This window comes from Neodiprion lecontei, chromosome 3 (genome assembly GCF_021901455.1).
Source record: "Neodiprion lecontei isolate iyNeoLeco1 chromosome 3, iyNeoLeco1.1, whole genome shotgun sequence".
Classification (NCBI taxonomy): domain Eukaryota; kingdom Metazoa; phylum Arthropoda; class Insecta; order Hymenoptera; family Diprionidae; genus Neodiprion; species Neodiprion lecontei.
Window position 1 is genome coordinate 33,472,111 of NC_060262.1, and position 27,958 is coordinate 33,500,068.

Consider the following 27,958-nt stretch of genomic DNA (forward strand, 5'->3'; position numbering starts at 1 on the left):
GCGCGCTTGACTAATGCGTCAGTGTGCGCGACGCAACCCATCCGACGCGACGATCTTGCTGGGTTATTGCGGCTCGCCGCTATTGGGGCCTCCGATCTCGGTCGCGACAGGTTGGTTCACCCCCGTCCGTCGATAAGCGAATACGCTGGGTTTAAAATCACTCGTGACACGGAACGCGACTGTCGAAATAAGGGTAGAGGAGGTCGAACATCAACGAGAGGAGCAACCCTCGCCGGAGCGAGAATTCCCACGTGAAAAAAGAGTGCAATAAATCTTATTAAACCGGGGAACACAGATCCGTATTCTCCGCTCGTCGACCGGATCCGCAACACACGGACAGACATACACACACCAGAGAAAGAGAGAGAATTTCTTTCCCCCTGTAAAAGCAACGCGTACATAAAAATAAATCCATACACATATTTCGAAGTAATAATAATCGATCGATCAATCGAGTAATGGCGTTTCTGAGATCGGTGCCGAGGTGTTGTGCTAAATCAAAGTTCGGGAGGAAACTGCCGCTCCTCCCTGTGACCATTTTAGAAAATGTAACCCGTCCTGCCGCTGCCGCTGCAGCTGTACAGTTTTCTCAGGTAGCCGGAAAGAGCGATTATGACGGCGCTGCTGCCGCGAGGACTTCAGGAGCTGGCTCCTCGGCGACGGGCGGCGGTGGCGGCGGAGGCGGTGATTCGACGGCGAAACCTGTTCCGAGGCAAATTGATCCCCTTGATTTAAAATTCAACGACCCCATCGCCTCGTTCAAGAGCAAAACCACCGGCGAATTAGTCAGGGCCTACATCGTCTACCAGCTATGTACAATGGAATTCATCGTCGACAATAACATGAAGGTAAGCAAAGTCGTCGCGACTGTATTTGTGCTAGTACCTGCATCCAGTCTGCCCTCCCCCCTACCCCCTCCCCCGTCCCACCACTCTTCATAACCGGCTAATTGCTGCCTGATGATAAGTATCTATGTATGTAGGAATTTACTACATGCGTACGCATCCAGCGATTAATTTGTCTCATGTTTTTGCTACGGCATTTTATCACCTGAGGTAGTAATACTTTTAGATCCACGCGGTTCAAGAACTTGGTCAAAATGAATTTTCTTTCATCACCCGTGCGGGTTTCGACGCGTTTCGACGCGTTTCGGAACACGCACGAATGATTCGCTGCACGCGCTGCATAATAGATACAATACTGTCGGCCCTTTTTTCACTTTCTTCTTCCTTTCAAATCGCACGTTGTTCGTATCTTAAAACCGACCACGCGTCGTACGCTTTTTATCCTCTCCACGGTTATTTTTCCGATGCACGTGCAGTGCAGAAACATTCGGGAAAATTCTCCGACGCAATTATTTCTTCTCCGCTATGGTGTCTCTGAAGAGAGATCACGAAAATATTATTTATGCGTGGTGGAGATAGTTTATTCGACAGTTGTGGATAATTAAAATTTTTTCCTTCTCATCGAATCAAAGAATCGAGCACTTCTCCGACCGTTTATTACCCTCCTCTTCATTTATTACTTTTTTCCTCTAGCTCGCGTTTCAGACCGCTAGACCCCTGTAATTATTGCATAACTTTCCTGGAAATTCTTGTTTACCTTTTTTTTCTTTCATTGCTGCGATAACAAGCTCTACTTGTATTAATGACGTTACAATGATTCATCCGTATTTTTTCTTAGGTATTGTGTTATAACTTATTTGTCGTTGTTGAAGATTTTACCGAAATTTGAGTGCTTGTAACTCGCTCTGCTTATTAGTAATAATAAATGCCCGCACTTCGCTTCTTAGCCTCATGGTTTCGTTCGAAAATTTATCGAATTTAATAACACAGAATTCGATCAAAAAAAAATTTCAACACGTTATTTGAACAGTGTTAGGTATTCTGTTATTTAACTAGTACGATAAGATATAAGATTGCAGATCATTTTAAATTCATTATCATATAAAAATTTCGTGTGAGACTATATTGTACTCAACTGCAGTTACGATCTTAGAACCTTGATTCTATTTGCTTTTGATGAACGATTTTCGTTACAACGAGTAAAGGATACGTATGTACGATTTATGCGTTACTATGCGTATTATATACAGTTTGAGAAACTGTTCTTTTTGGCAGAGAACAAGTTTGTGGCACCTGTACGCTGTAACGTGCAGACGGTACTTTTGAAACGCCTTCTTGAATTTCACATTTGTTTTCAAGTAATTTACCCTTTGACCGATTATACTCGCACTATCCGCGGCATCTGATATTGCGTAGCTGTTTGAATATGAAGATCGCATAGTTACGAAGGTCAGGGAATTCGGACGGGTATCCCCAGCATTATCACCTACGTTATACATACACGCCTGGAGGCGAATCGTGCGGCACTAACATAAATAACTGATTCGCAAGCGGACGCGTGATGTGTTTCGAGAGAATTTAAAGATTTCTCTTTATAATTTCGCCGACTTCGTTTACGGTTTGTGAAACAACGAATGAACGCGTCGATCCGGCGTCCAGTTCTTAGGATAAAAATTTGATAAATTTTTATGAACGTCTTTTGTTGCGACGAATTAATTGTACACAAGCATTTTATCACGCATATAGCTATGTACGTGAGTGCATAAATCGTACCAATTGCATTCCCACAAATCGGCATTCGCGATCGAATAATTCGGGTAATTTTGCACGGCGAATGAAAAATCGCAACTGTTACGTAAGTCATAGAGCTCAGCTGGTATGGGTATTTCACGAATAAAGTTCCACGCGGCGTCAGATTCTTCGGGGAGGAGGAATTCCTGCTTGGCACAGAGCAGCCACGGCGACGACGTCGACGACGACGAAGTTGGATCCCGCTGTGCGGCTGAAATCAATAACGCTGGGTTAAAGTTCCGCCGTGCATTGCATGCAGTCTCGCCTGCATTTGACGACTCGACGTGCATCCAACGCGTATAGAATCGCAGGCGTCCCGTTACATTGGTTTTTCATAAATTTATACCTCTTGATACAGATCTTGTTTGCGAATATACCACTAATTTTCGCCTATTTCCACTTCCAACTCCAATCTAATCCGGAAAATTTACCCGCCGACTGTTTGCAGACTCTTATGTTCCGGGTTGGGGTAAAAATATAGAGAGATGAAAAAATCGAACGGCCACAATATCGAATTTTTGGAGCGCCCTGATCGATTTCGGCGTGGTCGTATGTATCTCCAAATATTTAAGTCCACGCATCTCAAACGCGGAAAAGGGCTTAACGGCCACGTTCCATTCACAGTTTTGAACAAAATCACTCCGATACGTTTTCATTTGACGCAGAAACAGAGAAATTGCACGGATTCTCCGAAATCGCAATAGTAAATTCATAGAATTCATGCAATTTCCTTACTTCTGCTTTAAATGAAAATGTATTGCAGTCTTTTTATTTTTATTTTTTATGCAGAACTGTGTACACAACGGAGCCGTTAAGCCCTTTTCCGCGATGCGTGGACTTGGATATTTGGAGATATATACGACCCCGTTGAAATCGACTAGGGCACCCCTAAAAAATGCAAAAAATCAAAAAAATCAAAGTGTGGACAAGTAGAAAAATAGAAAAGTCTGAATGTGGAAAGGCGTGATGTAGAATCGTCGGAATTCGTCTCGATAATGTAGAATGGTGTACAGGTTATAGATTTTGCTATTGTCTGTTTCGACCCTACTATATTTTCAATTTTCCACACTCGGATTTACTAGATTTTTTTTCAAGTCTACAAATTAGATTTTCGCCTCTTTGCAATATCGTTATTTTGCTCTTTTCTGTGAATCGGCTATTCTAGCCTTTTACCTTCGTCGTTACTTCCGTTCCATTCCGTTCCATTCCGTTTCGACCGCTGCAACGTATCGAGTTTATTCTACTCGCTGTTTTGTTTTATACATATATAGAATCTACCGTCTTAAGTTTCGGAAATGTCTCACCATGCGTATGCGGTCATCGTAGATGCTGCGTGCAGGATTTAATCCAGACTCGGCTGTTGCACGCCGGCTTCGTCAGCGGTTAGACACTGATTCGACGATACACCCTCTTTTCACATTCTCTTTTTCTTCTTCTCCATTCAAGTTAACCAAACAATTTATTCCTGCGATTATCACAAGGGAGATTTTGTGTACAATAGCAGGTAATATTAGGAGATGTTTGCGGGGACGATGGGAGAAAGTCCAGGAAAATTATCGCAAAAAAATTTACACCTTTTTTCAAGATTTCTATAGAGACTTTTGAAAATAATAAGAGAATTTGAAAATTCAAAGATATTGCGCGAGGCAATGCTAGAAATAAACATGTGGTAATTTTTAGTCAATGAAGATGTTGTGACAAAATTTCGTCATTCATTTACCCCTCGTGCATGAGGGATTCGTTGTCCTTCGTATATATATGTTACATAGTAAACACAAATAGAAACCTTTTTCCACACGCTGATGAGGCGGACCAATTTCGGCTGATGCATTGTGCCAACTTCTTACGTAATGCTTGTACTTGCGGTAAGTTACGCCTGTCACAACTGAATTACGGACAACATTTTGCAACTAGGTTGACGAAAAACGCTACGGTAGATCGTCTGGGCGGCACATGCAGTCGCGAGAATTTTATGACTGTAGAAAAAGAACAAGGGTGGCACAGTAAAAGTTGTACGCTTCTTCGTTGTGCAAACGATGCTAAATATCTGATCGAACTATAAACTTTTCTAAACCCATAATTGATGTAACATATTTTATCTCGTTGTCAATCGAAATTGTGCGCAAAATATTGTCCATGTTCCAAGTTTCAAGCTACGGTTTTACGGAATATTTTGATAATCCGTGATTATGGTTCGACTAAGAAACACTCTGTATAAGGATGCAGAATTCGGGGGGCTGGCGATGGAAAGAAATTGGAAAAGGGCCAGATTGCGTCGTCATGAAATCGGGGTTGAATCACCGTTGGCGATAGGCTGTCTGTCCGTCTGCACTGGCATTCTTTAAGCTGCGCAGTGACGTACACTTGGTACTTTACTATGTACGTCGGGCTGCAGTGATGCAGCGAGGCGTGTCACACATAGACCGTATACCTACCCTAGCTTCTACATACTTCCGTAGCGGTGGACGGCCTCTGCCGCAGTTTATCGATTCTTGTTAACTGCATCTCAACTTCCCGCCTCCTCCGCTAAGTACGCGTCATACGTAGTCGGCTTCGCCTATTATCGTTTTTTATATGATTAAAATTATTCGCGACGGAGAATTAACAGTAGGACCTGTAGGAAATGGATTCTTTTATTTTTTATTTTTTTTAATTTTTTTATATTTTTATTTTTTTTTAACGTCGAAAGACTAATCACGAATTTGTCATCACGAATTCAGTAATTATATGTAGTTATACTTTTTCCTAAATTTACCTTCGTCGATTTATTAATTTTACATAAATTTATTAAATTTATAATACTTGTAACGGAAGGAAAACGGAGGCTGAAACTTTACCTCATCGTGCAGAGCATTGATCCCATGGGACCTAATTGTCAATTCCCGTTGGTCGGATCACACCACGCTGTTAAATACAGGCTTCAACCCTTCTGCAGGGCAATTATACTTCATGTATAATGTATATCCGCATTTCACTGACGAATATTGTTTTAAGCATAATTGATATTTACTTTCGAAAATGGGTACACCCACACTTATTGGATTGGATCGGATAGCATAAAAACAGTTTATAATCGAAATTTTGATGTAGGTCGAGTTAGGGTCAAAGTTTTTTGTGCCTAATTTTTTCCTCAAATATTTGAGAGGTTATTTGAAAAGATAATAAAACAGGGTTTAAAAATGACTAGAGGAGTAAAAAAACTTCATTGCAACAAAATGAGCTGCAGGGAAATCATCTAAAATCAGGGGGAATAATTTATTGTCGATGGAAATATAATGAATGATCGAGTTTAGATCGGTTAAACTTAATCACATGGTTGCTAAATTGTAGTCTGCACAAAAACATTTTCATCCTTGTGATTGCAGCATGCTGCCATTTCTTGTGCTTTGTTGTGCAATTCATTCGATTCGAATCAAATTGTAATTATTCCTTACTTAATTTTCATTTTTCCAGTTCTCCAAAAACACCGTTTCAGTTTGGAACCCTGCAATATCTTGCATAGCAAATTGCTCTTCGCTCAAAAGATTTTGCGCATTTAACGGATTTAACGTTATTACCAGTTATACATTTTCTCTCAACGAGCATAATGACAAGTCTTACCGACATAAATAGTTCATTGCCGAACTATTTTCTTGTTCTTCGTACTGCCTAGCATTTTTCTCTCAGCATAAGTCATCGGTTGATACATTACTGTATCGTAACGATACAATACCGTGCAAGTATTAGACACCTATCGATCTGTGTCGTAATGTATGCGATTTCAGTAATTCCAGAAGTCTCTCGAACCAATCTTTGATCGATAACAGCTGATTTCGCCGCCCGAAATTACGCATGCAGTTTAGTTTGACAGTAACATTGTCTTTTCTACCCACTCATTTCTGCCGCGTCAGGTCACGTATTATTCGTACCTACGTAGCAGAATAATTATTGTAAAAATCGATCAGATGTTGCTATGGCGAAGGAGGGGAAACGAGCCAAACATCGCAGATTATACCAGAAACCACGAACACACCGATCGCGATATTAATGAGCGGGGTTGCATGCGTCACGTGCATTGTGACTGATTGTTAGTGCCGGATTTTTCTTATTATTATACGGCTGCCGCTCGGAGACGGAGAGCAATACTTATTGGTCATTGGACTGACTGTAGCGGATACGCTTATAAGCACTGCCGTCGTGGATGTAAACCTATTGATTATCCGAGTCCCAGTAGAACGGGCCATTCTGATTGTAATAACCGATACCGAATCGCAAAAAATGCTCGAAGTACGCACGCGGCGAATTCAGGGTCGCCACACATCTGGAAAACCTGAAAAACCTGGAATTGACGGGGGATTTTTTTATTTGCTTAAGGAAAAAACTAAAATCATCCAGCTTTCTATCGTGGGAATTAGAAATAATTTTTTGACGTAACAAGTTTGCTTTTTCTGGTCGATAAAACAAATTGGCTTAAACTGATTCTTTTTACATAACATTTTTTCTTCAATTCGATTTGATTTTCGACCGAATACAGAGTTAACAAGATGAGCGATTTAGGTTTTAGTAAGTTACTGGAACTGGGAATACGACGGTGAAAAGTAGGTTTTTGGTCCTGGGAAACCTGGAAATGTCATGGAATTTTTTACAATAAAATTTCTGGCTACACTTTTTAAAATATAGGCATATTTTCGTTTTCTCTCCTTTGGTTGGGGATAAAAATTTACAGAGATTGTTAGACGATAGAAGAGTCGTAGGGTCGAATTTTCTAATACGCGGAAATCAATGTTCTAGAATTTTTAAATGTATAGTGTATATATGTATATATCACAGAAAAGTCAAAATGGGGAAAATTTTTTATACGAATTTTAGAAAGACAATTTTTGACTTTTTTACACTACACGTAAAATAATTCCCCTCATGTGTAACGTATTTCTACGTGTATTCTTTTTTTTTTTTTCTATGCTGTAATATTCTTGTGAATAAAATCAGCCGTCACAGAGTGAAATCGACCCAAGCTATAGTTTATAGATTTTCAAGCATTTTCAAGCGATTTGAAACGGAGCATTGGTATTATATCTAACCGTAAACTTCCGTTTCTAGATCCATTATTTTCTGTTTTTATATTTTTGAAGAAATCTTCGTGGGTTAAGAACGTAATAATTCTATAAATACTTAATATAGAATAATCTCGTGATAAAATTAATGGAAAGTATCGATAATTTCAGCCAATTAACTTTCTCGACGTTATTTATTCGGTTATTTACTTCAGCCTGATAATGAATTTTTGGCCATCCTGTGAAATCGAGATTTCGAGGTTTGATTTAAATCCGGCATTCAACCGTCACGGTTGGAGGTATAATCAAGTTTTACATGTATACATCACTATTCATAACAATGATTCTCGGTGCGGATATAGTCGCCATATTGTAATCCGCGTCTCGTGTTACGCGTGTCGAATTATCTGCATATGGCTAAACAGAGATAGAAGAACAGCGCTGCATGCTTTTATCCCCCTGGTCACGGAATTAATTAAAATACGCGTGAAACTCGTGTTTGGACTCGCGAATATCATCCTGCGATTACGGAACGCCGATGTTGCGGGTTCTCTGCCGTCTACAAACGATTTTGGATTCCAATTATGTCCGCGTCAAAAAATGCTTGGCTATTTATATCACAGGAAAAAACTTAGGTATCACAGACGCGTAATTTCAAGGTGTACAAGTCTGGAAAAAATGATGCAAACTTTGCTATTACAGCAATTTGAAAATTCGCGTTACATTAGTTTTTAAAAAATCCAACAGTATGAAATCGTGTGTATTCTACAGTTTTTTTCAACTTGGTAAATTATAAACGTTAAAAATTAAATTATTCATCGTATTGCGTAATTTATTTTCAATCGCGATTTTCTTCTCTGGCTAATTCTCACATTTTCAAAACTGTATCTTTTCTGTTCGTACATGTATTAAATTAATAGGTAGGCGTACAAATTTACACATGTTATCGCTCTGTCGCGAATTCGTTACCTGTCAATTTGCTGTAAGTAGTGCAGATTAGATTCGCCTTGGGAAAATTTTCCAACGCCATAGAATGTGGAAGGTACAACCACTTTAGGCATTGGCAACCAAGTATAAAATATTAAAAATCTCCTGTAAATTTCAGCCGCAGTTTCAATTGTCTGTGAGTAGGCAAGTAGAACTTTACGAGCTTTGAATAACGCTCGCAGTTAACGCAATATTATACTCAAGTTATGCGCAATATAACAGACCTGAGTTTGATGTGTAGTACAAGAATACCACAGATTTTAGACCAAAAACGTTTCCAATCCTTCATCGAAATTATCTATCAACAACTCTGTGTTACTGTTTAATATAAAGAGAAAAAAAATCGTACATTTAACTTTATTTTTTTTTCTTCTTTTACTCTTTTGTTTCTAGTTCTTAAGCCAAGAACAAATCTTCAATCATTCAATCAATATAATACATATATATAAGGACAGTTAATTAGCATATCTTAGAACGTGAAATTATATTCCCGAATCTTACGAATTATCAATTTTCTTCACAGATTATTCGCGAAGCTACAAGAATCGAGGCTCAGAACCACAGACGATAATACAAACACACACGCGCATGTTTGCACAAGTGTAGCCTCTATACTTAATGAACTGTAAACTCTCCATTCGCTAATTCTTGTACTTGCTGCAAATATTTCACGTGTGTCAAAGAATATAAACAAAGAAAAACGAAAACAAATAGAAAACATCGAATGAAGCTAATAAACAATCAATCGATTCGCTGTCAGTCTAGATATGATCAATATTTTTAATTTAAAAAATTTTAAATCAACTCAAGTAATATAAAAAAGAAGAGAAAAGTAAATTCAATTTAAAAAAAAAAAAAATCATTTTCACATACAAATAATAAGGAGTTTTAAAAACTGATTGAGACACAGATGCGCATGGTCAAGAATCGTTCTCGTAGGTGTGGACCTTATTCGACCAAAAGTCAGTATCATCTACTCCGAAGCTGCTAGCAACCATCTAAAATAGACTGTATGCTGCATGCAGCTTCGTCTGTTCAGCTAGCAGTCTCTTACGAGAATAACTACACGGACTCCGTAGAGTTCGAATTTACTCTCGCACAAGCAGCAGCCGTTCGTCTGGCATGTGGTTTTTTTCGTCTTACCGCGTTATTTGCCCCGCATAAGAAATGCCTCCGTGAATTGTGCGCCTTTGAAGAAGATTTAGCATATCCCACATAAGTAGGTATAACTGCGTATATTTCTTTTTATTCTTACAATTAGTCACTTATACGTCATATATATGCCATCCACTCGTCTTACCGTTACTCGGACGCGTTTTTACACATTTATTTTTTTCCCTTGTTATTGATTTATTTATTTATTTTTTTCTTTTACCACTTATATACATATATGTACCGTGTATTCCGTGGCAAGTGACTCAACCTCTGATTATCACCATTTCTTTTATCCGTACACTTTGGTTTTTTTTATCCGCAGTTGTCGTTCGAAAAACCATCAAGAAATTATACGAATTATATGTGAAAAAGGCCATTTTTGTTCCGTTCTCGAAGTAACTTACAATACGCCTTCTACGACGGAAAATCATGGTATTAAAACCAAAGTGGAAATGGGATTACGGTTGTTTCTAATTTTTGTTTTTTTTTCTTGATAATTTCAGAGTAAATTTTTTCGGTAAATTTTCCGTACCGTTAATCATGATACGTTAACTGTAGAGCAGAGCGATTTCTCGTAAACTCTCCCAACGTTATTTTTTCATGGATGTTGCAGTTATTGAGATTAAATATTGAAAACTCTTTGTACAAGAAATGGAAAAACCGAAATTTCACTCTCATTTTCGTCTTAGAATCGTCGCTTTCTATCATAAAACATGTATACATTTAAAAAAAAAATATATAAAATAATGTTGCTTTTGACGTACGTTTTGAATAACTTGTACGGAAACAAGGTAAAATGATCAATGCCACAGACTGGGTGATTTGGTATGGAATGCACCATGTACAGCTATTTCTCTGCAGCAACTCATGGACCATAAATTTGACTAAAATATTAACAGGTTTATAGAATTTCAAACAGTTCTCAAGTTGCGGATTTTTTGAGGAATCTTTCCTCTTGCATTTCACACCTTGTATAGACGGTTTTTGCTGCGTTGTTTTATCGTATGTTTCAGTTCGACTTCCGAATTGGTTGAAAAATGTCCAAAATATTGGAAGCTAATTTTCCCACGAATAAAAAAATTATAATCGAGTTATTTTTATACAATACGTTCTTGCTAGGTACAATTAATAATTAACATATATCGTAGTTCAGCTGAAACGTGGTTTTCTTGCGACGGTATTCCGAATAAACTACGCGTACCTTTATCCGCATGAATTAGTGGTTACATGTAAAAGATTGATGATGGTTTCTTATTCTTCCGATTAGCTTTCGTGTTGCGGTTTTACGACAATATTCATCATAGGGTGGCGACATACTGCGAGAGAAATCCAGAATAATTTGTAGCAATAATCATTCAGAGACTTTTTCGCAGCACTGATGTTATGTATAGCTTTTTAGGGTGAGAATTGCGCTTAGGCTACAATTTTAATGTACTATAGTGTGAACGTATTAAAATAATAAACTTTTTTTTTCCAAAATTCAAGTTGTAAATATTGTTTCAAATCACGAATAAACGATGCTGTCCATGTTTCAGCTCTTAAGATTAATATTTAGAGGTGCATCATCGCGATTTTCTATCTCCCATTTAAGGGGTTATACATATACAGTTAGAATTTTCAAAAAATCGATTTTTTTTTTTTTTTATTTTATTTTCTTAATCTACATATATTTAAGAATACACACAGAAAATTTCTTATCGTTCCGGAGAATATTTTCGAAGTTACACACAAATTTGAAAAGGCGTTTCAGAGTGTTTGAAAGTGCAAGGCCGGAGCGGAAGGGCTTACCTGGAACGCTGTCCCTTTTATGCACCTGCCTATCGTAAATGTTCCCTTCTAATATATTTAGATGCGTAAAGCAGCAGTGTGTTATTGTTTTTTTTTATACCTGAAAGGTAAATTTTTATTTTTCTCTCCCCAAACTTTAAACGCGTTTTTCTCAAAATGGTGTTTACAAAGTCGGTGACCAACATTACTCGAAAACGGCTAAACCGATTGATCTCAAATATTTAATAAATATTTTTTTTAGTAATCAATCGAAGATTTTTTCTCACCGATAAATATTTTCTTTTTATAAACAATTTAGGGCCGAAATTTTGGTCAAAAATCGATTTCTTTTTTTGAAAAACCGCCACATTGTCAAAAAAATTTATTTTGCTTATTCCTTCGATTAATTACTAGATTTAACATTACTTTAACGAAATCTGTTTGGTTTTTTAATTTCTGAGGATCCAGTTCAAAGATATAGTGGTCACCGCAAAACGTCTTTTTTGAGAGGAGCTCCCGGAGATCAGCTGTAGCTCCTTTCCAAATAAATATTTTTACCAATACTAAGTCTTACAATACAGTTAAAAGATACCATAATATGTGTACAAATTTTTAGATGAATAAATTTAAAAGTTTTCTCAGAAAAAAATCTGGAAAATTCGCTTTTTTTCGGCCTTCTAACTGTATATAACCCCTTAAATAATATGGGAAAACTCTTACTTTAAACCTTGTAATTTTATAACTCGTCAACGCATTAGTGTACCGATAAAACCTGAACGTATTTTTCTAGGTAATTGAACGCTCTACAAAAAAGGTCTCTTGTCATTTTATGATAAATCTACTCTTTCAAAACATATTTGAGGTCAAAAATTACTTAAAGACCTTAAACAACTTTTGAAAGAATAGATTTATAATAAAATGATAAGAGACCTTTATTGTAGAGCATTCAATTCCCTAGAAAACTACGTTCCGGTTTTATCAGTACACTAATGCGTTGACGAGTTATAGAATTGTAAGTTTAAAAACAAAAATGTTCCCATGTTATTTAAATGGGAAATAGAAAATCGCGATGACGCACCTTTGAATATTAATATTAAGAGCCGAAACTAGCACAGCATCTTCTTTCGTCATCTGATACATTATTTTCAACTTGAATTTTGCAAAAAAATAGTCGAATCTTTTGATACAGTCTAGTGTACACTAAAAGATACGTAAATCATCTAATTTTCAAGCCTTCATAGATATCGTTGTTGGTGTTGTAAGCATTGTACGCGTCAGTTAGAATTTGGCACCAAGGAAAAGCCGGTTCGCAGTTCCGACATGCAGCGTGTTAAGCAGGGTCCGGATCAGGACCGATCGTCCTTGAGGATATCATCGTTTCACAATCGCGTTACTTAAATAGGTGCCGAAATATGTCGCCTCTACAATGCAAAGTCTTGCGAATCTCTTGCAAGTATTTGCATCCTCTTATAATCGCTTCGACCCTGGCGCGCCCAGAGCAAGACTTACGATTAGGTAATCCGGTGCGAGGATCCATACATACGTCGTACAGGCATAGCTGAAGTATAAATGCGTTGCTCGAACAAAATGTGATGTCCTTGAAATTTGCCTGCCTTTGCTCTTTTTTTTCTGTGTTCTACTTTATCCATCATATGAATCGTAACCTTCTTGCAACATGCTGGCAGTTGCTGCATTGTAACAGGAAAGGCCGAACAGTGTTAAAAGATACTCTAGATATTATTATTGGGGTTTTAAGGTACGATGAACGTTGCTGCAATCAATGAATTACTGTCAAATGTACCCGTAAAATAAATATAACCGACAAAGATCATCGTTCTCTTCGTGGCATTCGCCAAGTTCTGCGATTCACATGTCGTGAAAATTTTGCTGTAATTCTTCAAAGTTTCACGTATTCCGCAGGACTGCAGTAAATATATCGACTATCGACTTATTTACTCGGAGATTTGAAACTTCATTGCGTTATCACGAATTGTAGGTTGTATGGTTGCTTTTTTTTTTTTTTACTCCCACCCCAACCTTGCCACGTTATATTATGACACGCAGGAACATTGAAGATTTTATAGTACTGCAATTTTATGAAAGCTTGTACGTATGTGATACGAACGTATAACAATGAAAGAAAAGTTACTATGTGAGGAGAATTTTCCTTGCATCGCTGTTCGAAGTATTTTCAATACCTCAGAGAACATCGTTGCGATATTGTTTGTTAGATCATGTATAATGTGGCAAATGAAAGGTGAAAAAAAACGACGCCTCTCTTTTTGCAATTCTTATCCCCCCGAGGCTTTATAACTGGAACGATATGCTACCTACCTACTTTTCACTACCTTGACATAATAGTATTCGTCCTTTTCGTTCAAGTCCTGACTGCCCTTGACTCTGACGTGATTGCATATATTATACAATCTTAGTTAACGTTTGTAATTGTGTATAAAAAAAAAACACGTGGGTGAACCTTTTTTAAAATTCTTTTCCGAAAGATATACTTTATTTTCTTTGATTATTCACGCATGTTCATACTTGTGAAAAAACTGATGGTCAGGAAAAAAGCTCAACCAAAGTTTTTGCCGTCTGAAACACATTCCGGGAAACGAAAGGATACGAACAGTTTGATATTTGATTGTAAAGCAAAACGAAGGTCACGTATTTTGGAGAACACGCAAAATGTAGAAAGAAAATCGTTTCCATTCATAATTAATAAGCGATTATAATACCTAATTTAAAATTTGATCTCGATTGATCTGCTTACGAATAAATTAGTAACCGATCTATTTCTCATCGAATTGACAGCGAGCATACTCACATAATTTGTATTTGAAAGAAATACAAATTCTTGCATCTCTATGTCATTATTTATTCGTTACAACTATAATTTATTCACGCCAAACAAATCGCTTCTCTCTGGCTTTCGTTCACAAATATTAACTAATCGTCGCAGGCATTATGTTTACGTTACATTTATCTAAAAGCATGCACTGCACCACGTGTGCAGGGTCGATATCCCTCGATGTGTTTACCGTTATGTCAGAATCACTTGGTCAGTTAGCTCATACAGAGATAAGTTCTTATCGGTCAAAGCTTGTGAACGATGACGTGCGATACGTGACGTGTATAATACGTACACTGTATATTATCGTATTCACGTGTACCACGCGAAGAACTGTTTACGTCATAATTATCTCTCGAGTAGTACGTTGCGTCGAGTTTTTGCAACGATAAACGATGATAAGCAGCTGTGCAGACGCATTTGTCGATTCCAACAGCTGTACAAAGGATAAGATGACTGGTCAGTTTTTTCTCTGTCATAAATTAATTTATCACCGTACCGCGTTTATCGATTGTCCATTGCACGAAGTGGATGGATTAAAATCTCCATCCACCCGAATTCTGATTTTGAGTAATATTTCTGATCGGTTCCAGGGATTAATAATTTTTCGAGAATTGCGCGTGAGGCCAAGTTTTTTTTTCTTATATTTATGGTTCGGTGTCAAATAATCAAATCAAATAATTTTTCAGTGATTACCGGATTGGATGGAATCACAAGAAATCAGAACGTATCAATAAAAATTACCTAAAACTTGGTTAAGTGGAAATCAACGAAGGTGTAGGATAAAATTGAACTCTCTAGAATGTTGATGAATTGAAACCGATTTTCGTGTTTATTGCAAGACTTACACCGCGATTTATATGATTTCCGACGCTTGCTGCGCGGTTTCTTAAACGTTATCTATCGCAATGATTTCAATTATGTTATGTCTCGATTGATTTTCTCGGTCCACCGAGAAAAAAATATTTCAGTAATTCATGAGATCCTGTGATTTACAATTTAATTTTCAACTGTTTTTACGTCTTCCCTGACTAATTCTGTCCTCGGAAAAATTGAAATTGTTTTTTCAATCTGGAAGTGATGTGAAACTTTCGATACAAAACCGTGGCGCTGTCTGAACTCGCAAATATAAAATAGCTTTGTCGGACAAAACCTAAACGTGTCGTCAAAGTTATTATTGTATTTTGGTTACACAAGGCACTTGCCATATTGACCTAATTTTAACTCGAGAGGTACGTTCGTAAATATTTCGAATAATCAAATGTTGACCGTAGATTATAATCGAGTATAACGCAAATTTAGGTTTGTTACATTAGCATACCCACTTTTAAACATCGAATTGAAGCTTTTTGTTATTGCGTCGAAGCAAGTTTCAAAATTTCATGGATCGTAAGCGGCTAATTTTAGGAAATTTATTATGTTTTTTCAAAATTCTTTGCAACCAATCGCTAGCAGTTATTATTTTTCGTACAGATATGCCATCTTAATGTGAAGTAGGTATAACCTCAAGTTATTTTTTTTTTTTTCAAGTACGGTCAACTGAATGAAAAATACGACTGATAATTATCGGTAAATTACAGTTTCAAAATTTCCGATCACCAACTCTTCGTATTTATTCCATTAGTGGTTTTACTATTTTTGAAAATTTGATACGCATCAAGATAAATTTTTCCACTGTTGATTAGCGACTTAGCCAACGATTGATTATCGAAAAGGTTTTGCTTAGATATTCGTAAATGGTTATGCTAACTTAACAAATGGTATTAAATTTAGATGTCTGGTAGATATATTACTACAGTGGTTGTAATTGACTTACAAGGGCAAACGTCACGTGTGGTAAATGTAAACGAGGAGGATAATCTAATTTCTAATCTGCTACGTGTATATTTGACAACGAAATCTGTCCCGTTAATTTATTTCACCCCGAAACTCAACCTTGTAACGAAGTTTTTCACTTACTTCGAAATATCAAACCATGTTCCCGATGCGTCGGTGAAATTTCGCATATTACTTTCCGTAGCACTACTTTTTTTTTTACATGAAATTGTATACTTCATCGAAACTTGTTTGACCGTATTATAAAAAATTCAGTATTCACATTTCCACTCCGAATAAAAGTAAAGACAATAACGTAGAAAAATACTCTGCTATTGATCGGCACGCTTCTTTCGACATGACAGTTATTACACTGGAAACTGAGCGAATCGCACGGAAAATGGGTTTAATTTTACGTTCATCAATTTTTTAATCGACTTCATTGAGTCTCCCGTAACAAATTACTTCGCAAACTCATTACGCGACTTCGGAATCGATTCGAAAGTAGCCAGGAAATTGGTATTTTATTCGAGACAATTTTGTCTTGAGCTTTTTAAACTTGTTCAATCGACGGTGAAGGCTTTATTCTTAATTCACAAGTATGATGTGACCTTCGTTTGACGAAAAAAGTGTCGTGGAATTTTACAGAAATCGAGTAGATCGACTGATCGCTCTTATTTGTTGTTCGTTTTTTGTTCGTCGAAGATTGTTCGCGACGTACAACATGCTTCTACCCTAGTTTTTCAGTCTTCTGCTAACCGTCTATCTCCGTTTGAACATTCTTATTCCCCCTCCCCCCGTTCACGTATAATTTTTAATTGTAACTGCAGTTGTTACACAGTTGGTATAACGTATAATTGAAAGTTGACCGATCGATGGAAAGGACGAACTATGACGTCGAGTGAATCCTTTGAAATGAGTTCGTTGAACCATTCGTGTTTCAATTATATTCCCGAACACCTCCGCTTATTTCAGGCTTCCATTAGTCGGCTAACCAATCAGTCAGCATCCCTATAATGTTAGAAAAATTTTGTCTTCTCCACTCTTCGATTCGATCGCGCCGCCCCTGTTCTTTACGTACAGTAACGAAATTGGTTTTACGCAACGTGTTGTAAACCTTCATTCAATTCGGTTCTTACTCAATTACTCGCTACGTCTCTGTAATTACGTTAATGCACGTACGATACATGCATACGTACTCATAGCCGATAACGCATACCTACAACAGTCATACAAACAGTACTGATCCCGCAAAATTTATTACGTCGCCGTATGTATAATGTATGTAGGTACTTTTATACCGAACAATTTTGTATTTTGTCGAGAGGATGGCGTGTGTCACGACATCTTATGTATACATGTAAACATAGCAAACTACTACCGCAGTGGTTTCTTTCTTTGATGTCCACTTTTTTTATTTTTTTTTATTTTTTTTTTTTTTTTTATTTTGTATCCGTCATCAGCTGTTGATGAAAAATTTCACTCGACTATTTTTTTTACCTTTCATTGTTACACACTTGGATGACACGTTTGTTGGATCGAATGAATTTTATGATAAAATATTTTACTAATTGAAACGTTTGCAATTAAATTCAGATCGAATAAATTGCTCTTAACACTTCAACCCAGGTTATTCTGTTCAATATATTTTTATTTTTTTTCAACTGTATTACGTGTAACGATTTTATTGGATGTGTGTGAAATATTTTTACTCCCAGCTTTCGACTACAATGATGTCGAGTAAAAGTAGAACGCTGTACCTGTGCAAGCAGCGCGTGCGCAAGATTATAAGCTGTTGCGGTTCTATTCGTCGGTTTTTTTTTTTCTTACAACTATTTTTGTTGTCATTGCGCAACTCTGAAAGCCTGCGGCGTTCGCTCGCCTTTGCTGCTTTCCCCTATCAGAGAGAGATTGTAACATCAGGCTGAAGTTGGTAATGTTAACGTAAGGAAACCTCAGGCTAAATACCCGCTGGACATTATTGGACAGTTTGAAATTGACCTTCAAGGAGTTGCCTTTCAAAATTAAAGTATATTTTGTTTGTAATGACTTACGAAACCTCGGATATTCTTAAAGATGCAAAGTGGCGATTCTTCTTAACCACACATCGTTACAGTAACGTTACTAACTTTATCCTAATATTGCAACAGTACACAGAGTTTAGAAATTTTATTCAGCATACTTCTTTGGCGCCGAATTCGAGGCTCCTTCTTTCATTCATCTTCAGTATAACCGACACTGCAATGAAATCTAAAATTAAACCTCTGCTTTATCGAGATAGTTACGCAAAATCGCAAGCTCATCGTCAGCTGTATAAGTATATTATAACTGCAGGTCAAATCTGAAAATAGGTTTCGTATCGAGGTGACATTGATTCGAATATATGAAACAGGTATGGTGATTTAATTTTACTTGCAGCCTAGATATTGATTCTCACAGATCAGTTGTTGGCCTCCTGGCGATATTTTTATTCATCCTGCCAGATTCGTGACTACATACAGATTTCTGCACGGATGCACTTTACATCTATACGTAATATATGCCTAATAAAAGATGGGAAGCTGTTTTCAAAAGTGTTTCTTTTCTCTATACTCGCTGTTAGGTACACACAATCTCAAGCTATGTTGAAAGTTAGTTGATAAACGATAATGAAACGTATGTTGATCGTTAGTTTTGTGCAACAACAACCGACCGTCAATCGAATAACCGATCAGAAAATAAAAAAAACAAATTTTATAGATGGAAGAATTGCTACAATTGATCGTGAGTTCCAAGTCTGATCGATTCAACTTCCTGTAAAAAGGGTCTCTGTGCAAACGTTCAAATTGTATGCAACGAGAACGGTGCGCTATTAATTTTTTCCTGGAAACAGCATCACTTTGTTGAAATGTTCTCGATTCATAAACAGAGCGCAATCCCCGCCGCATGTCATGGCAAGGCAAGGCAAGGCAAGCGGTGTGTGCCCATGGCAATCGCCTTGATCTCTCGATGCGGAGGGAAAATCCATTCTCGTTTAAAGAAGGCCAATCCATGTGCCAATGATCTAGGAACGGACGAACGCTAACGGTCCGGAAGGCCAAGAGAAGCACGCGGCGAGCCGTCATCCACCAGACCCAAATACCACACGGGGTTGGCGAGCTTTTCTGCAAAACCTATATGCAATACCACAGATCGGACACATCCATACGTACCTAACTCTGATTTATGACCCAACGTTTCGTTGCGAGAGCGCCATGCATTAAAAGTATATGCATGTGAAATAAATATTTCAACACAAGGAGACACTCGTCGTGTTGTGTTATATATATATATGGACATATATACGTATATACGTACAGACTGAGGACTCTTACATACGATGCAAATTCAAGCTCCTTAGTAAAAATATTTTTTCTATATCATATTTGCCGTTTCATATTGTTATTATACGCATTCTGTGCGCTGCGATTTATCTAGGAATGAGCTGGATTATACACGCACGAATCTATACAACAGACTATTTTTACAGTGGCGTGTATGATACTGCGTGTAACCCAGTTTAAAATTCATTTCAGTAAGTCGGGGAGGAGCTTCTTTTATTTTTTCTTCTCACTCGGTCTTTTTTTTTTTTTTTTGGGACAGAAAAGAGCATTTTTACCGAAGCTGCAAATTTTTAGGTGAAATATGTTTACAATCGTTTCGCCTGAGGTAAATTAATTTATTAATCAAGGCTTATGCAAGCTTCGACTTGTTCCTTTGTGAATATTTTGTTGGCGGTATAATTAAGGTGAAATCAAAAGAGACGATGTAACGATAGAGATATTGCCATAAAAATTCATGACGTGACAATTTTGAGGACTGTTATATATATATTTATGTTGAAATGAAATATCAGACTTATTGAAGGGAGAACGTTTGTTATTTATTTGTTTCAGTTGATGAAAGTTGCCAATGCAGTGCTGGGTGACAAGTTATTTGCAGCGTTGATGAAGGCTACCTTTTATGGTCACTTTGTGGCTGGAGAAGATGAACAAAAAATCCGTCCAGTTCTGGACAGATTGAGACAGTTTGGTGTCAAACCAATTCTCGACTATTCCGTAGAAGAGGATCTTTCTCAGGAGGAAGCCGAACGGCGTGAAGTTCAGTAAGATATCTTTCATATTACGTACAATATGCACTTACAGAAATTACAAGCTGTTTCAAATAATTTAATCAGTCGATGCAAAACTCTGCGTTCGTTTTCCAAAGTATAAAATTTTCCCGGGAGTAACGAGAGTGAATTTAAAATAATTCATCGATCGTTGTAAGGGATGTGCAACTTGTGATGTATAAATAAAGCTTGTAAGATAGATACTTATTCTAGAGTCTTTATTCAGGGCTTCGGTATCCGAGGCGGGAGACGAGAAACAGGAAGGTACGATCAAGAAGTATCATGTGGAGAAATCCTTTGCTGATCGGCGTTACAAAGTCGCCTCTGCGAGGACTTACTTTTACCTAAATGAAGCCTCTTGCGAACGGAACATGGATGTCTTTGTTAGATGCTTGGAGGCTGTTGCTGGTGAGTAATTGACGCAGTGAAAAATCGGTGTTGCAATTTCAGGAAGAGAGACATATTCTGATGATTCAATAACTGCACAGTCATCACCATTCGCCACATTTCGTGATATCAATTTATAGGATTTTCAAAAAGAATCCCGTCTCTCAATGGTCGTGAAATTTAGATAGTATTTTTTTTTCTTCACGACCATTGCAATAACAATATCTGCTTTTAAATCAATTTTATATTCACACTAAATTACGAAATTTAATATATAAAATGTATAATACTTATCGAATTAAGGAAGTGAACTTTTTTACATTCACTTCTTACCGTAAAAATAAATCATCAATTCGTCCCCAAATCTTATTATACATCTATTACGTCCATCACTCCTTTTCCATTTCAATCTCAAAGTTCATTTCGATAGCTTGTTATTTGCCTCTAATTGTATAACTATGACTGTGTTTTTCCATGAGTTGAATACACGCATCGTTTAACTAAGGACATGATGCAATAGGGATAAAAAATTGTGTAACAAATTGAAATTAATAATAACACTATTAGTTGCGGGTTAATAAGTTTCATAAAACAATCAGTTACGGTCATTAGCATTTCTTTGAATAACATTAAAATGATTTTATTATAATGGCCTTAGGTGAACGCCCTCCTATTTACTAGTAGCTGTTTAGCTTCTTATACGTATGTGCATAAGTACGATTAAAAACACATTGCACATTGTATAGGATGAATTTTCAATCATTATCTCATGAGTGTTATGTCACATTTTTGGTCGAGTGACAGAGAGCCAGAGACCTAGTTGCATTTGCTTATTTATAAACCGGAGCTTTTGTTCCTTTACTGCACACTGGTGCCAACTTGAGTTTTCCTTTAGTCACGGTCATCGGTGCAAAATTTTCACCTGGTATCTTACCACATCGGCATTCAATGTATATAAGCGCGCGATGAAGCCACAGTTTCATTATTTGCTGAATTTTTTTTTTTCCTTTGTTTGTTTATTTTCGCACTAATCCATACTAGAATCTCAAAGTTCAAGCGTGGGTTGAAGAAGTGATATCTCATGAGAGATACGATGTCGTATCGATCATTGCACAGCCATGCGGTATTTTTTCCAGCCGACGAAGTAAAGACATTGAAGTTGAAATATCCCAATAATAAGTTCACCCTCAACTCTGAAGTCAATCCCAATCCTGGTAAGCCGAATCTTAACGCTCCCTAATCCTATCCTTGCATTTGCCTGCGTACAATTCTTCTGAAACAATTTCCTATGAAAAGTAAAACGCACAACGTAATATACTGTAATTTTCGTAGGTGCCTCGATGGGAGTTGGCATCACAGCTGTGAAATTGACGGCTCTTGGTCGCCCACAACTTCTGGTTAGTATGCTGATGTAACGACCAAGCTATTATTTGGAATGATGTTAATAATAACATTAGTAATGATGATTATCTTTTCATCGTCGATTATTAATTAATGTTTTTTCACAGCTCCAACTTTCTGAGGTGATAATGCGGGCGCGTCAATATATGACTGATGTTGTCGGAGGTGAAGGTGCTGTCTTGGCACATCACGCCAAACCTGACGACTTCAAGAGGAAATTTGAGGAGGCGCATATTAGAGACGAAGCACCCGTACAAAAGTTTCTTGAAAAAATTCAAGCAGATAAGGAAGGGTATGCTATATCATCAGTTGAAATTCGTATTATGTTATGGTTCTACAAATTGGCTTGTAATTTTCCTTAATCAGTCTAAAGCCAAACAAGGAAACGATGTTGTAATATTTTTCCACAAATATCCACTGGAATGTGCTAAATCTTGTGACATAACAAGATTTCTTTCATATTGATACTTATGCAAGATTTTATCCTCATAAGCGATTCAAAGTATACGTTACAGATAATTGGTTGATTAGAGTTATGTAACAAGTCTAATTTGACATTATTTTTTTTTTGTTTCCGGCCACGCTTTGGACATCCAGAAAGTAAGGAATAAAAATATACTCGTATTAGGTGTTAGTTGGATGCATGTGAATAATGCTTCTATCAAAATGTTCAACTTTTCCACTGTGTTAATTTAGAACTTACGGATTTGGGACTAAGATTTGGGCTATTCGTATTGCTCTAACAAATTTATGCTTGTTGACTTGAATTGAGTTAATTTGATTTTAATGATTCTTCAACAACCTCTGAACTTTATTCTGATTATTGTATAATGAGAATACACTACGTGGAACTCTGACATATTAGGCACGTGAGCAAAATCTTGAAGAAATATTTATTTTGATGCAATAAACATACATAGGCGCTGCATCAAATTCTCACGGTCAAGGATTGATCAACTCTAATAATACCTACAATCGGTTTCTATCATGGTGTTGTGAAATCTTTGGGATATCCTCCCTTTCTCCTTATTATTTCCGTTTGAACTATGAGATAAAACTAATTATGATGCTTTTGTACTACTGAATTGGGGTATTTGAGTGGAGTTGACACTAAAAGTAATATACATGCACGGTGTGAGGATTGATTGAAGTAAAATGACAATAATAATATCAATCATTTTTATTACAGTGTCATTCACTTATTCCCATGGAGCGGTATTTTAGATGAGAACTACGAACTGAGCGAGACTTTCCAGGTTCCAGACATAAAGACTGGAAAAATGGTCAAGTTAATGACTCAGCTCACTCCTAAGGAAGAAGAGATGTTCAGGAACATGGTTCGGAGACTCAACAATATCGTTTCAGTAGGTATCATCAATACCGTATTATATTCGATCAATGCATGAGGTAACTATCAACTTTACTTATAAAAATCGGAACAGTTGAAACGTTCATTCATTGAATTATAATTTGACACAGGTTGCCGAAAAGCTGGACGTTCGCATAATGATTGACGCTGAACAGACTTACTTCCAGCCGGCGATATCTCGGCTCACTCTGGAAATGATGCGCAAGTACAATACGAAAAAGGTAATCTAGTTATAAGAGAGTGAGTGTATTAAGTTTGTGTCATTACAGAGGTTTCAATGAATGCGCATTCAATCTCAATCTGGTCTACCTCCTAGGCCGTGGTGTTCAACACATACCAGACATATCTGCAAGATGCCTTTAACGAAGTCAAGACTGATCTTGAACAAGCAGAACGGCAAAATTTCTATTTCGGCGCTAAGCTCGTGCGAGGAGCTTATATTGAGCAGGTGAGTGACATGAACAATATTAATTATAAAATATTAATAATTTTTAGTAATTTCTCAAAATCATGGGTTAACTGTTTAAAAAAATTTCAGGAACGAGCCAGAGCAGCTGCGATGGGTTACCCAGACCCGACAAATCCATCATTTGAAGCTACAACCGAATCTTACCACAAGACGTTCATGGAATGCTTACGGAGAATGAAACAATATAAAGACAAAGGTGAAGATCCTAAAAAAATCGGTATCATGGTCGCTTCCCACAACGAGAATACTGTGCGATTTGCCATCGAAAAGTGAGTGTTTAAATGTTGGTTCAATTGATCTTTACCAACTCTTTGTGGCATCAGTGGGAAATCAATAATATTTTCACTTTGTAGAATGAAGGAAATTGGGATATCACCTGAGGACAAAGTCATTTGCTTTGGACAGCTACTTGGAATGTGCGATTACTTAACTTTCCCTCTTGGTACGACAATTTATTATACATCTTGTACAAGACTAATATTATCATTCACTAATATCCGATTTGAATTACGAGCAACCGTTTCTGACATTCAAAACGTAGGATTGATCCTTAAATTTTAATTGATCGTATTTCTTTAACATCGATTCTTTTCCTAAATCTAATGTTAACGAATGTCGGCGCAGGTCAATCCGGCTACTCAGTGTACAAATATATCCCTTACGGACCTGTGAAGGAAGTGCTGCCATACTTGTCCCGGCGAGCCCAGGAGAATAAAGGGGTGCTGACTAAAATAAAGAAGGAGAAGCGTCTTCTAGCAATCGAGATTCGTAGGCGCTTGTTACGTGGACAATTGTTTTACAAACCCAAAGGAAACTACACCCCTGTTTGAGTCACTGTCGTCTCAAGCATCGCCCAAATTCATTTCAAGTACGAACTTGACGTAGTGATTGTACGTTGTTGATCCTTCTCACATGCTACGAGACTACAGCTATTACATTAATAAAAAACCAACTGGTGGATTTGTGACGTTTGAGAATATGTGAGTGTGAAAATCGGTATGGTAGGTTATCTGTATGATGAGTTTCTTGTCTAATTAACAAAACGATTGCCCGACAGTGCAGTCATTCAAACCAATCGTCAAACACTGCCTCAGTTTGAAATTATACGTTACTATCGCTGCATCGAGAAATGCACACGACTTCTCCATGTTCCTTAATCAGACGTTATCCTCGATTTATTTCACCCTCCGAGGTGTAATCGTAATTATTAATTCAATATCAGTTGCGACGGAACGATTATCCAATATAAAGACAATGTAGAGTGGCTCAACTGTTTTTGCCATTAACCAATTTCGCGAGTACACAGTTGTTTTGATGATTACTTTTACCGAACTACAAACATCTTACGTACTATATACATCTGTAATCCTAAATGGTATAACTATTTATTGTTTTCAATTCTTGCGTGAAATCGTTTCTATCTTTGTCATCACAATTGCAAAAAAGCATATCGACGACTTGATTAGAATTTATTTTTTCATGGCGGTGGACAAGTTTTACATCATCTTTAGCAGTTGATTGCAATAGATATTTACACAACAAGCTCCTTCACGAAGTTCATATTCTGAGTGAAAATAAATTCATGTAACAGATAGTGTCACAGTGACAATTGTGGCGGCAGAGTTTGGCGAATGGTAATTTTGTCTAAGTGTATGTAGTACCTAACAGATTCCAGGTCACTGAGAGTTGTTACGTTGTAAGATGTTGGGAAAGTTGTGTTTGAGACACATCTACTATTAGGCATCATGTATTGGCTGCATATAGAAGAATATAATAAACACAAGAAATAAGTTATTTACAAAATTGGAGTGGTGCCATAGTGAGAAATTAATTCCGACATGTATATAGAATATTATGAACATAAATATACATATATGATATATATGTGTATATACTTATACAAAGAGAGATAAAATTTAATACGAATTTATTGAATTTGCAAATTGACACTTATAATTAGATTTCGAAGACATAACATGTGGTATTATTTACGTAGAGAAAACAATTTACATCATTTGATTATTATTGGAGGAACGATGAGTCTTGATTATTATTTGTAATATGTTTCCATTACTATGATATTTTTCAATCTCGATTGAGATGTGTAATATATTTTGTACGTCAATGGTGTAAATTATGATTTTTAATCCAAAAGTGGTTGCTCTTTGTTTACCTACATTTTTATGCGTATCAAATTCAGTTGTACCTTTTCAATATTGTCGCCAATTTTAAGTTTGTGCCGGACTGTTAATGGATTACAAGCCGTTACAAGATCATGTATGCTGTTGTTGATTGTATTTTAAGTGTAATTAATGACTTGTTGTGAAAGTCGTTAGAATTATTGATATTGTAATATTTATTTTAAAATGTTAGGTTTAATTATATCAATTCTCGCAACCTATCTTGGGTTAAAAATCATCCCTCTTTAATGCGTATAATATTATAAACGTATCATGATAAAGAAAGATGACCATGCGGTTTGTGGTACAAAAACTAAAATAACGGAAGACATAAATAACTTTGAGTTGAAAAAGACAACAACCATGAGCTTAATCGAAAAAAATCTTTGGAAATTGGATACATAAAATTTCGTCAAAACCCTTACAATATATTCGTTTATTTTACCGTGTTTATTCTAGCATGTCGATGGAACAATAAAACAAATTAAAATCCGATTAATGAAAAGTGCTATTCAGTGAACAAGACGTACTCACCCCTGATTTATACATTTAATTTCATATGCTAAAGTTGATTATTGATTCAGCATTCGTATTATGTGCTAATACTCGGAATTATTTCATGTAACGATTACACCATGCATCTAGGCATTTCAATCAATTCTTTGCAAAGGATCTAGTACCACGGATTAGAATTGTCTGTAATTTTTACCTGGGCAGTATCTACAGCAAATGAAAGTTCCGCCATAAAACGATGATCTGTGATCAAAGTTTTAGAATGCGAATTCAAATTTGAATCTTTTCGGAGTAGGATAACTCGTGAAGTCAAACGCTCGAGTAATTTTCACATATTCTGAATGCAGACTACACGGATAGAGATTACAGAGAAATTTAGGTTTTTTCCCAATCGTTTATAGAAAGTGTAAAGATCATTCGCTGCAACGACTACGATCTATTTATTTTACAACGACTGTTTCAAATGCTGAAAGATGATTTTGGTCACCTTTCAGCGTTTCATGTCAAATTTTCAAGTTTCCAAGGAAAGTTTCTTATAGAGAATTAAAACACGAATTATCTATACTTATGTGTTATTTAAAATATATTTAGAGCCCGCTTTGGTTTTAAAACATTCGTGTAAAACAGTTTTATCATCCAAATATGTACAAACGTTGGTAGAAACGCATATTCATATTGTGAAACTTACCAGCTATGACATGTAACTCAATTGATTTCTTGACAAACGTATACGTACACGTAATTTCAAATTTGTTACAGAAAGTGGCTAATATATATGTATATATATATATAGTATACATACGTATGTATACATACATATACATATATGTGTATATAGATATATAACGTTGAAACTGTGCTATTAAACAATTTTTGGTACATAAAAATGACCTGATGGTTGAATAAAGGGCCGTTGTTGAAGTTATTGCAGGCTGTAGCTCGGTGTTTTTGTCCGTTTGTCTGTCTGCTGTCTGTATAAACGTGACTGAGTAAATGCTGAGGACTACGCAGGGATTACGTTATTCATTTATAATATGTCATAAAGCATACATGTCAGTATAATTTATTAGTAGCTCGTTACGTGACGATGGTGATGATGACAATAAGATGTTTAATCACAGACGTGTATTATATTCAATATAATTACAAATTTAAGCCATATCCTTACCTTAACAACAAGTTGTAAGATTATCAAATAAACGGATGAATATGCGGTTAGTAATATCATCCGAATTAAATCGTAAAAATAAAATGAAATACCTAGAAAGA

General features: G+C 36.6%; 1 protein-coding gene across 3 annotated transcripts; it reads left to right on the forward strand.

Moving 5' to 3' along the window:
• The first annotated feature begins 17 nt into the window (after positions 1-17).
• On the forward strand, positions 18-27,809 carry LOC107221074 (proline dehydrogenase 1, mitochondrial). Of its 3 annotated transcripts, none has more exons than XM_015659942.2 (12): positions 18-848; positions 20,156-20,364; positions 20,597-20,778; positions 22,090-22,154; positions 22,266-22,450; positions 22,756-22,758; positions 23,348-23,522; positions 23,638-23,748; positions 23,844-23,975; positions 24,066-24,265; positions 24,350-24,438; positions 24,621-27,809. In XM_015659942.2, exons 1-12 carry the CDS (start codon positions 459-461, stop codon positions 24,824-24,826), a joined length of 1,947 nt encoding a protein of 648 aa, XP_015515428.1. In that variant the 5' UTR covers positions 18-458; the 3' UTR covers positions 24,827-27,809. The 3 variants fall into 3 exon arrangements, with proteins under 3 accessions (XP_015515428.1, XP_015515429.1, XP_046591139.1); XM_046735183.1 differs by lacking the exon at positions 18-848 and adding an exon at positions 18,163-18,270; XM_015659943.2 differs by lacking the exon at positions 22,756-22,758.
• Positions 27,810-27,958: the final 149 nt, after the last annotated feature.